The sequence below is a fragment of the Geotrypetes seraphini genome, chromosome 3, assembly GCF_902459505.1.
Source record: "Geotrypetes seraphini chromosome 3, aGeoSer1.1, whole genome shotgun sequence".
Taxonomy (NCBI): domain Eukaryota; kingdom Metazoa; phylum Chordata; class Amphibia; order Gymnophiona; family Dermophiidae; genus Geotrypetes; species Geotrypetes seraphini.
The window spans coordinates 370,024,640-370,036,826 of NC_047086.1; the positions used below are offsets into that span (position 1 = coordinate 370,024,640).

The 12,187-nt window shown below is 42.9% G+C and overlaps 1 protein-coding gene across 6 annotated transcripts in view; it reads left to right on the plus strand.

Annotated features, from left to right (window-relative positions):
- The window catches only part of LYST (lysosomal trafficking regulator), a 295,950-nt gene that overhangs the window by 149,297 nt on the left and 134,466 nt on the right, over positions 1–12,187 (plus strand). For all 6 annotated transcript variants that reach the window (XM_033936373.1, XM_033936368.1, XM_033936370.1 and 3 more), the window contains exons 19-20: positions 3,290–3,427; positions 8,655–8,853. In XM_033936373.1, coding sequence (XP_033792264.1) covers positions 3,290–3,427; positions 8,655–8,853 — 337 coding nt within the window. The remainder of the gene's footprint in view (positions 1–3,289; positions 3,428–8,654; positions 8,854–12,187) is intronic.

The window sequence follows — 12,187 nt, forward strand, 5'->3', positions numbered from 1 at the left end:
TATTTATTTACCATGTAAACTATTGTGCAAGATCATAACAGCATTACTTGCAACTACAGTACAAAGAATATTTCTTCCCTTCCCCCCCCCCACCAGGATTACCTTCCTATCCCTGGTCAGTGCAGGAGCGATACCCCAGTCATGGCAGCCATTTCTGAGAACAACAAAATGGGCATTAGAGAATGACACAAGGAAAATGTTTCCCATTCCCGCAGGAACTCATTTTCCCATCCCATCAAGTTCTTTCCCTGTCCCTGCCCCATTCTTTTGTCCTCATCTGCACAAGCCTCAAACACTTTAAAATCATGTGTTTGAGGCTTATGCAGTTAAGGCAGATTACAGGAATGGGATAGGGACAGCGACAAAACTCTTGGGGATGGGACAGGGACAGGGAAAAATTTGTCCCCATGTTATTCTCTACTGAGGATCACTTTTGTCTCGACTATGCTCCTAGATGACTAAGGATTGTAAGATAGGCCCATGCAGGCCTACAGGTGGGGGCAACTCCTGTTTGGCAGGAGGAGGTGGGAAGAAGACAAAAAAGGCAAAGTGCAAATTTTCAGTTTTCACTGAAAAAAAATGTTGATTTTGGGCTGAAACCAAAAATATGGCAAAAAATTAATAAAACCTGTTGTCTAAAACTGGGCAGAGAAAGGATTTTGAGCTGGTTTCAATGCCATAACCAAAACTGAATTTGGACAGCTTCTAATTTGTAAGACACTTTGAAGTTTTGAGAATTTGAGGAAACAGGGGTTGTGCAAATGTATTATTGACCAACTGGGAAAAAGAATGTGGTGGACGGAGAAGGACTAGATACTCTAATGTCAGCAGATAGTCTAGTCTTTAACAGATTTTTGTTATCCTCTTTTGGTAACATATGGAGCAGAGCTACTCCAGTGGTTACCCTGAAATCAGAAACTGTAAAATCAGTATTGTTTAAAAGTTACTTTAAATATAGAGAAATTTCCTTTTGAGGTCAGATGGTGTCTATGTACCCTGATTTTGCCAGAGCTACTCAGGGCAGACGGAAACTACTTCTCCAAATAAAGCCTAGATTAATTGCTCTATAGAGGTGATCTATTTTCTTTGGTTCCCCCCTAAATTCCTGGTTAGGTATTATGGTCATAGCTACTCGTTTTTTGATCCTATGCAGTTGGAATTTTTTCTTCAAGACACCACCTTGTATCCCCTCTCTCCGTTTCCCCTTTGTCATCTCTCCTTTACCCATCTGTCTTCATGTGTTCCCTCCTCATTGGTAAGCCCCTTCTATCTTAATCAAATAACCCCCGTATTATCCCACCCCCTTTACAAATGTTTTTTCCGTCTTACACCATCATCTATTTATTTTAATATGCCATATGCGGATGTCTAGTATGCGAACTAACTCCAAACCTGTTTCTATATCATTCAACCACTAATGTGCTACCCCTCTCGTTAACCATGTGCTGCATGCTATATATCTCAACCTGGCCAGATGATGACTAGAAGGATCAAATAATTGATGGATTAATTGAGTCTGGAGCAATGGAAAAAAATAAGTAAAATGGAAAGAATTACTGGAATACCAGTATGAAGCACTATTAAAACTAGAATTTTAAAATGGATTCTGAAGACTTTTGGCAGTGGAGTGTTAAGTGCAGCAGTAATATGGTCTGGTCTTCTAGTACCTGCGAATAGTCTAGTTGCCGTATTTTATAGGCTCCTTTGCTAAAAACCGCTATTTCGGTTTAGTAAAAGGGGGCCATAGTGCAAAATATACACAGCAGATATAAATTCTCAAAAACGACACATTTTGATCAGTAAATTGAAAATAAAATCATTTTTCCTACCTTTATTGTCTGGTGATTTCATTAGTCTCTTGTTGCACTTCCTTTTGACTGTGCATCCAATATTTCTTCCCTTCTTTCTGCCTCCTGCATGCTTCCTCTCCTCCAGACCTCATTCCATTCAGCAGCTAACATCTCTCTCTATCCCTCCATGAGTCCAACTTTTTCTTCCTCTCTCCCTGCCTGCCCTAAGCCACCTGACACATTTCATTCCCTCCCCCAACTTTTTCTTCCTCTCTCCAAGCCCCTTCCCCTTTCTTTCTTTCTCTCTCTTTCCCTGCCGCCCCATCTTTCTTTCTGACTTTCTTTCTTTCTCTCCCTGCTGCCCCTTTCTTTCTGTTTGCCTTTCTTTCTCTCTCCCTGCCCCCCACCAAGCCACCACCGCCAATTTCTCCTTTCTTCCCCAACACTGCAAAAGCCAGGCCCTTGCAACCACTGCACAAGTGCTGGGCCCACAAGCCTCCCCCCCCCCCTCCCAACATCAATTCTGAAGTTGGAGAAGAAATTCTGGGCTAGGCAGGCAACAATTGGCTGGCCCGGAACTTCCTCTCCAACGGGGGAAGGCTTGTGGGCCCGGTGCTTGTGCAGTGGCTGCACGCGCCTGGCTTTTGCAGCATCGGGGAAGCAGGGAGAATGCAAAGGCAACATGAGTCCGCAATCGACACGTTGCCCTTGCGATCTACTGGTCGATCACAATCGACCTTTTGGGCACCCCTGCTCTAGTTGAAATCAATTTCCTGCTCCTTTTCTGAATTCATGTTCAATTTTTCCTTAATTTAGTGATACTTACTGTTCTGATCTGTCTATATATTCTACCTCCTTAAACCCTGTGTTGTATATTAAGATGCTTTAATGTGTATTGTGTTGACATTGTAAGAGCATGCCATGTGATAATCTGTTTGATTTATTCTTGCTGTACACTGCCTTGAGAGAATTTCTTCAAAAAGGCAGTAAATAAATCCTAATAATATATAAATAAAACAAATTATAAACTATCAGAAATCAATTACACTTTATTGAGTCCTAATAGATGCCTCTCCAGGAAACATTTATCATTCAGATCAACATGGTGCTTATCAAGATAAATTGGAAATACATAATTTTTTGGTCTGCCCACATTGTATTCCCTTGAAAACTGTACATGCTGCAGATCTAAATACTGTATGTCAAAGCTGCCCAAGCCTTCCAAAATTACCTCCCTCCATTACCTCCATTCCATTAATCCCCACCCTAAATAAACAATTTCCTGTATACCATTATCTTAACCAACCCTTCAGTTCACCCCACTTCAAACCCCAATGAAAAAAAAAATGTACCTAAACTTCCTTGCCACTCTTCATGTCATTCACTTCACTTAACCCAGAAAAGCCATAATTCCTAATTTTTCAAGACATGAGATAATAGGGCTCAATTCTAAATATATAACAGACTTTTTATTTTTTTGCATTCCTTACTATTTTCAGCCTGGGATCTGGGAAACGCTACTAGCTGCTTTAGAAGTCTTGATTCGAGCTAATCATTGCCAACAAATGTTTAACATCAGACAATTATTGAAAGCTAGAGTGGTTCATAATTTCTTGCTTGCCTGCCAAGTTCTACAGGTATGTTTTATATGTTCATTTTAAGTGTTTTACCTAAAATATGTTACATTTGCAAAATAAAAATTCTGCTCTGAATGTTTAAACCTTATTAATATATGTGGGGGTAATCTGTGCCAAGGCATAGATGTCTCATATTTCATTCTGTTTGAGAAAAGAGAGGTCATGGTTCAAGCTTCAGACTTCCTGGGCACTTTAACACAGAATAATTTTTTATAGTAATTGGGATCTTTTTCAATTGGATGCTATAGTGAGGTTTGCCACCCCTTGCAGAAGAGGAAAAATATTGAATATGTTGGGAAAGGAAAGAGAGAGACGAGACAGTGGGAGAACTGGAGAAGATATTGAAGTGAAAGGTGGAAAGTTGGTGAAAAGAGAGAGGACAGGAGTGTGAAAGAAGGAGAAATGAGCCTAAATATGAGTGGTAGACAAAAGAGGAGAAAAATGATGAAAGAGAAGAGAGGCAGAGCAACCAAGATGATAAAGGGGATGGAACTCCCCATGTCAATTTACTGGAACTTTCCAGCCACCTTTTTGTAAACCTTAACCCTAAATTGCAATTTTCCCTGAAATGCCCAATTAGTCAGTCTCTTTTGTATTCCACCCTATAACTGCATGTAAACAGCTCCCCAAATTGTAAATCTACTGGAATAGTCCAGTCATCTTTACTGTATCCAATACCCTAAATTGTAATTTCTCAGTCATCTTATCTGTAATCCAAAACCCTATATTGTAATTCTCCTGGAAATGTCCAGTTGTTTCTTTTGTAATCCGCCCAGAACTGCAAGATATGGGCGGAATAGAAGTCAGTAATGTAATGTAACTCCCCTTGTATGAGGAAAGACTAAAAAGGTTAGGGCCCTTCAGCTTGGAAAAGAGACGGCTGAGGGGAGATATGATTGAAGTCTACAAAATCTTGTGTGGAGTGGATCAATTTTTCACTCTGTCAAAAATTACAAAGACTAGGGGACACTCGATGAAGTTACAAGGAAATACTTTTAAAACAAATAGGAGAGAGAGAAGCAGATGCTGAAAGGAAGTGGAGAGAGTGAGAGGATCAGACGCTGGATGGAAGTGGGGAGGAGAGAGAGGGGAGCAGATGCTGGATGGAAGGGGGAGTGAGAGAGGGGAATTGACACTAAAGGGAAGTGGGAAGGAGAGAGAGGGGAGCAGGTGCTGAAAATGGAGAGAGAGGAAGCATACGCTAGAAGGAAGTAGGGAGGAGAGAAAGGAGAACAGACACTGGATGGGAGAGGAGAGAGAGGGTAGCAGATTCTGGAAGGAAGTGGAGAGGAGAGAGAGAGCACATACTGGATGGAAGGAGGGGATAAAGAAAAAGGGGCATATGCTGGATTGGGGAAGAGGAGAGAGTTAGTGAAATACTGGAAGCATTGAGGGAAAGAGGTGGCAAGCTGTAAGTAGACACAATGACAGGGAAATTGAGGACTGGAAAGTAAGAAAGTAGATGAGGTAGAAAACATATTGAGAAGGAAGAGCAAAAAAGAAAGGGAAAGCAAGAGGGGAGAGAGATACAAGAGTATTGGAGGAGGGGGAGGAGATAGATACCAGATCTGAAAGAAGGAAAGGAGGAGAGATGCTAAAAACTATCTGGGGGAGAGAGTGAGAGATGGCAGGGAAGAAGACAGAGATGCCAGACCAATTGGGGGTGGAGGTGGAGGGAGAGATGGAAGGGAGAGGCAGACAGTGCCTGGTAGAAGCATAGTAATACAGCAGATGCCATATGGAAGAGGCAGAGAGAAGGCAGACAGTGGATGGAAGGAAGAGAATGACGAGAAGATGAGGAAAGCAGAAACCAGACAACAAAGGTAGAAAAATATTTATACTTCTTTTCTTTTTTTTAACTTTAGGATAAAGTAGTATTGTATCTGTGTTAAACATTTATAAACAAAGCCCTGCCAGCTGAAGATCTCATCCTCTAGTTCTGCAGCCATAACTATTTGAGGCTTGTGCGGATGGGTTCATATAGTTTGCAGGTACAGGGTGGGGATAGGGACCAAGTTCACTGGGACAGGGCGGAGACAGGGACAAATTCTCTAATTTCTAGGCTCTCTGTTCTTTCCCATATTCCCGGACCACAAAAATTCCTGAGATTTCATGTCTTGGAAAACCATTTCCAGTTCTCGGTCCTTCCCTTTGAGCTGGTGACAGCACCTCACATGTTCACCAAGGTTATGGTGGTGGTAGCTGCCCATCTGTGCAAGATAGACTTACAGGCTGATCAGAACTCCATCATTCTCAGAAGGAGAAGAAGAGGTGGTTCAGGTGGTCCAGTTTCTGATGAATTTCCAAAAGAGCCAATTAGTTGTATCCAAATTCCTTGAACACAACCCCCCTCACCCGAAGCAGTAGCGGCAGTGGTGAGCAGAGGTAACGCCAAAAACAGGCTGCTTTGGACAGCCCTGGCAGGGCCTTTCCTCTGCCATGTCACCTTTGATGTGGCAGAGGAAAGGCCCTGCTGGGGCTGTCTGGAAGCAGCCTGTTTATGGTACTGTCTCTGTGCTCCGGCTGACGTTATGGCTTCAGGTAAGTGAGGGAGGAGGGGGTTGTCAGGACTGGCTGCCGCTGCTGCTTCAGGGACCAGAGGGAGGAAGAGTTGTCCAAACTGGCTGCCGCTGCTACTTCATGTGAAGGAGGGAGGGAGAGAGATTTGTGGCTGCCACTGATGTTTCGGGAGAGCCACAGGGCAAGTAGGGAGGGCCAGACTCATGCTGAAGGAGGGAGGCCAGACCTTGGGGGGAGGTGGATGAAGAGAGTGTGGGGGAGTGGAATGGACATGAATGTTGGACCTGCAGGGTGAAGGGTACGGGAGTGGAGATAGATGGATTCTGGGACCATAACGGTGTATATGGGTTGGGTTGGGGTGGGTGGGGGAGAAAGTGACCCAGATCAGAACGGAGGGTGGAAAGGAAGGAACAGATGCTGGACCTACAAGTGGGGGAGGGGGGATGATAGAGAGGAAAAGAGAGTGACTCAGATCTGAAAGGGGAGGTGGGAAGGGAGACAAAACTGTAGTTGGAGAGAGAGAACGGAGGAGGCTGGAACCTGAGAAGGAAAAGGCAGAAAGGAATTTCAGGTTTAGGATAGGGGAATACTTTGTTTTTATTTACTGTATTTCAATATTAATATCAAGTCAATACAAAGTTTATAGTATGGTTTGGGATATAGTATTGGTTAGGTCTATTTTTAATGGTACCTCTCAAGCAACTAGAAACTACATTTATCTAGCATCTACTGGGACTGGTGATATTTAATTTATTTATAAATGATTTGGAAATTGGAACGAATGAGGTTGTTATTTTTTCAGATGACACTAAACTTTTCAAAGTTGTTAAAAAGCATGCGAATTATGAAAAATTGCAGGCAGACCTTATGAAATTGGAAGACTGGGGCCCGGATTCTGTATAAGATGCCCAGAACGGGCATCCTATACAGAATCGGGCCTACACATGCCCAAACTAAACCTGATTCTGTAACCGATGTCCATGTTACAGATGCTGGTTACAGAACTGGGTTACTTTAGATGCGGCCGCTATACTTAATCGCAGCAAGGGCTCTCCCTTCCGCGATTAGTATAGCGGCCGCAGCTATAGCCGCCAGTCTCCCCTCCCCCCATACCCCCCTGACGATCGGCAGCAGGAGGGTGCCTAACCCCTACTGCCAGACCCCCCCATGGCCCCCCTGACGATCGCTGGCAGGAGGGTGCCCTACCCCTCCTGCCCAACCCTCCCAACAGCTCCCCTGATGATCACCGGCAGGAGGGTGCCCAACCCCTCCTGCCAGACCCCCCCAACGGCTCCCCTGAAGATCGCCTGTGGCAGGAGGGGCCTTAGGTGCCTGGGTCAATCAGGCCCTAGGATCCTTTGGTTTGGACAGGGGAGGTGTGGCCTCGCCTCATTTGGACAGAGGGGGGCCTGCTGGCCGGATGGTGCGATTACCCGTCTGGCCAACTTGCTGGTAAGCCCGGGGGGGGGGGGGTTCATTGGGGGTGTTCCGGCAGGAGGGGTTGGGCATCTTCCTGCCGGGGAGCGTTGGGGGAGCATTGGGGGGGTCCGGCAGGAGGGGTTGGGTACCCTCCTGCCAGTGATCTTTGGGGGTGGGGGGGCGGGGGGGAGGGAAGACTGGCGGCCTTAGCCGCGACCGCTATACTACTCGCAGTAGGGAGATCCCTTGCTGCGATTAAGTATAGCGGCCGTGACTACTTACCATGTAGGCCAGCATTTTGCTGGCATACATAGTAAGCATCTCCCGCTCTACTAGGGAGAAGCGTAGGGCCATCTAGGTTTGCCTAAGGCTACTGCCTAGCCTTAGGCGAGCTTAGGTGGGCCTCCCTAGGCTCCTGGAGGCGCCTTCAGTGCCAGAAGTTGTGGTAAGAGTTGATAATGTAGCTGGTTTTAAGAAAGGTTTGGACAATTTCCTGGAGGAAAGTCCATAGTCTGCTATTGAGAAAGACATGGGGGAAGCCACTGCTTGCCCTGGATTGGTAGCATGGAATGTTGCTACTCTTTGGGTTTTGGCTAGGTACTAGTGACCTGGATTGGCCACCTTGAGAATGGGCTATTAAGCTTGATGGACCATTGATCTGACCCAGTAAGGCTATTCTTATGTTCATACCAATCCCCAAGGGTGCTAGATAACTGAGAGTCTACTGTATAACTGAGAGTCTACTGTATATGCTTTGCCTTTCATGTCACTGTCTTTCATTATTCCCTTAGTTCTTCCCTGGTAGCTTCTGTTCCTTTCATTTATAATACAGTTGTCTGATTTCAGTTTTTTCCTGCTTTTTCTTATCGTTCTGCATTTCCATTATTTTATTCTTTAACTATTTTTATTGTTGGAGTCTTTGGTGTGTTTATAATGGCTATACTTCTTTCTTGTTTCTGTAAGGTATTTTGATCTATTCTAGAGCATCTTCTGGAGTATCTAAACATTGATTAGAAGATGTTTATTATTCTGCAGAATTACTTTTTTTAGAACGGAGGAAAAGTTATATGGAGACCAAAAGATCAGTATCATGACACTTTTCTAACTCATTTCTTTGTCCTTCCCTTCAACTATACACCAAAAATTCCTATTTTCAATATACAAAATCAGTTTAGAAGGATTTGAGAGGGCTTATTTAAAATGACTTGTTAATTTCTTAACTTGTACAAATGCATTTCTTTTTCAGTCAATATATACTGTATGCAACCTATTACATTTTCCCTTCTAGGAACACCGAGAAGGGCACCTCACATCTATTCCTCGGGAGGTTTGTAGATCATTTGTGAAAATTATTGAGGAAGTGCTTGGGTCTCCCCCTGACCTGGAATTATTGAAACTGATCTTCAACTTCCTTTTGGCAATTCATCCTCCCACTAATACATATGTTTGCCACAACCCAACCAACTTTTTCTTTTCCTTGCATATAGGTAGGTATGATATTATATTTATCCAAAATTCAACATTGGCTTTCTTCCTAAGGGGTAATTTACTAACAGTGTGTGCTAACATTGTTAAAGCACATTATATACCACAGGACCCTTAAGAATAAAGTAGGCTCTGTTGTTGACAATGTGCATTAATTGTAGTAGTGGAACTGAAAGAAATCTTGGTGAATCTGGAAGATATACTAAGCCAAATCGACAAGTTAAAAAGTAATAAATCGCCTGGACCAGATGGTATACATCCCAGGGTACTAAAAGAACTCAAACATGAAATTGCTGACCTTCTGTTAGTGATCTGTAACCTGTCGCTAAAATCATCTGTAGTACCTGAAGATTGGAGGGTGGCCAATGATATGCCGATTTTTAAAAAGGGCTCCAGAGGAGATCTGGGAAATTACAGACCGGTAAGCCTCTCTTCAGTGCTGGGCAAAACAGTAGAAATAATTATGAAAACTAAAATTGTGGAACACATAGACAAACATGATTTAATTAGATGGAGTCAGCATGGGTTAAGCCGAGGGAGATCTTGCCTCACCAATTTGCTTGACTTCTTTGAAGGTGTGAATAAACAATTGGATAATGGTGAGCCTTTTGATAAAGTTCTTCACAAGAGGCTCCTGAGAAAATTAAAGTGTCATGGGATAGGTGGCAATGTTCAGTTGTGGATTAGGAATTGGTTTTCGGATAAAAGAGGGTAGGGTTAAATGGCCACTTTTCTCAATGGAGGAGAGTAAACAGTGGAGTGCCGCAGGGATCTGTACTGGGACCGATGCTATTTAACTTATTTATAAATGATCTGGAAATTGGAACAACGAGTAAGGTGATAAAATTTTGAGATGACACTAAACTGTTCAAAGTTGTTAAAATGCATGTGGATTGTGAAAAATTGCAGGTGAACCTTAGGAAATTGGAAGACTGGGAGTCCAAATGGCAGACGAAATTTAATGTGGACAATTGCAAAGTGATGCACATTGGGAAAAATAACCTAAATCACAGTTACCGGATGCTAGGGTCCACCTTGGGGATTAGCGCCCAAGAAAAGGATCTGGATATCATTGTAGACAATACGATGAAACCTTTCGCCCAATATGTAGCGGTGGCCAAAAAAGCAAACAGGATGCTAGGAATTATTAAAAAAGGGATGATTAACAAGACTAAGAATGTTATAATGCCCCTGTAACGCTCCATGGTGCAAACTGATCTGGAGTATTGCATTCAATTCTGGTCTCCTTATCTGAAGAAAGACATAGTGGCACTAGAAAAGGCTCAAAGAAGAGCGACCAAGATGGTAAAGGGGATGGAACTTCTCTCGTTTGCTTCTCTCTTCAGCTTGGAAAAGAAACGGCTGAGGGGAGATTTGACTGAAATCTACAAAATCCTGAGTGGAGTAGAATGGGTACAACTGGATCGATTTTTCACTCCGTCAAAAATTACAAAGACTAGGGGACACTCAATAAAGTTACAGGGAAATACTTTTAAAACCAATAGGAAGAATTTTTTTTTCATTCAGAGAATAGTTAAGCTCTGGAACTTATTTGCCAGAGGTTGTGGTAAGAGTGGACAGTATAGCTGGTTTTAAGAAAGGTTTGGACAATTTCCTGGAGGAAAAGTCCATAGTCTGTTATTGATAAAGAAAGGGGGAAGACACTGCTTGCCCTGTATTGGTAGTATGGAATATTGCTACTCCTTGGGTTTTGGCCAGGTACTAGTGATCTGGATTGGCCAATGTGAGAACAGGCTACTGAGCTTGATGAATCATTGTTCTGACCCAATAAGGCTGTTCTTATGTTCTTAGTGCACACTGTTAATAAATAATCACTAAAATGTATTCTTTGGGCATGACGGCACTATATATATTTAGTATCCTCTATGCACTTGTGCATCTCAAAATACTGACTCCCCCCCTCTTTAAATATTTAGTATTACTAAACGATTAGTGGTGGTTGGAGGGTTTTTTTTTAAAAACACACACGTGTGTGTATGTATATATTTATATATCTATATCTATATATATATATGTGTGTGTGTGTGTGTTTGTGTATGTATACTGTATGTATGTATGTATGTATATATATATATGTATGTATATATATATATAAGTATAAATTTCAACCACCACTAATCATTCAGTAATAGAGGATACTAAATAATGAGCAGAAATAAATAAAACAGTGGAGAAAAGTCCTAAATGCACCCAAGAACTTTACAAAATATTTTTAGTAAAGTGGAGAGTAGAGGTCTGAGCGGGAACAGGGATTACGGAAATCCCGTGGGTCCCACGGGAACCCTGCGGGGATCCCCCCAGGTCCACAGGACTCCCGCGGGGATCTCACCTAGGTCCATGGGACTACCGCGGGGATGGATGCTGGTTCTCCAGGGTTCCCATGGAAATGCCAGCCTACCTTTGTTCTAGTATTCCCTCTGAGCTTCTTCGATCCCTCAGCGCACCAGTTGCTGATTGCCACTTGCATGGGAGAGTTCTTTCTGTTCAACAAATTCTGCCATAAATCTACTTTTGTTGATATGGCAACCCCACCTGACTGGGGAGTGGGAGTATTGGTTTTATGCCTGTTCTGGTAGGTATCTGACTTTGTTTTGAATTTTCTGTAAAACTCAATTAAAACTAAAAACTGTCAGAAGTAATTGGTGCTTTTTATGGGGATATGTAATTTTTATGGGGGGATGGAAGGGGATTCCCCGCGGGGATGGGTGGGGATGGAGGAAATTCTGGTAGGAATGGGCAGGAACGGGTGGACTTCTGGCGGGGACGGGTGGGGACGGACAGGATTCTGTCTGGAACGGTTGGAGACGGGTGGGATTTCTGTCCCTGTACAACTCTCTAGTGGAGAGAGAGAAAGACATCACAGGCCAAAAACTCCACATCCCACCCACACTATCAAAATACAAAGATTTTTTACTTAGATTACAGGCACAATCTCTGCGGGGAGAGGAAAACCATAAAGCTTAAATGTACTCTTCCGCTTCTAGTCTGTAGTCGATTATGAAAAATTTCACCATCAGCCACTGTTCAAATGCTTCAAGTACTGAAGAAAAATGTTTTTCAAATGTTTCTTAAGCGCAACTATCCAGTGCTCTGTAGCACCAACTCTGATTCTGAATGGGAACCACATTTTGCATCTGCTGCCTCGGGGGAATCTCTAAAAAGTAAAAAAAAAAAAAAGAAGAAACAACATTATAATACATTAGTCAAGCATTTAAGTAATAAATAAATTTTGAAAACAGCAAATACACACTCTCCCAATCATAGAGGTTGCCATTATTTAGCATCATGTATTACTGAATGATTAGTGGTGGCTGG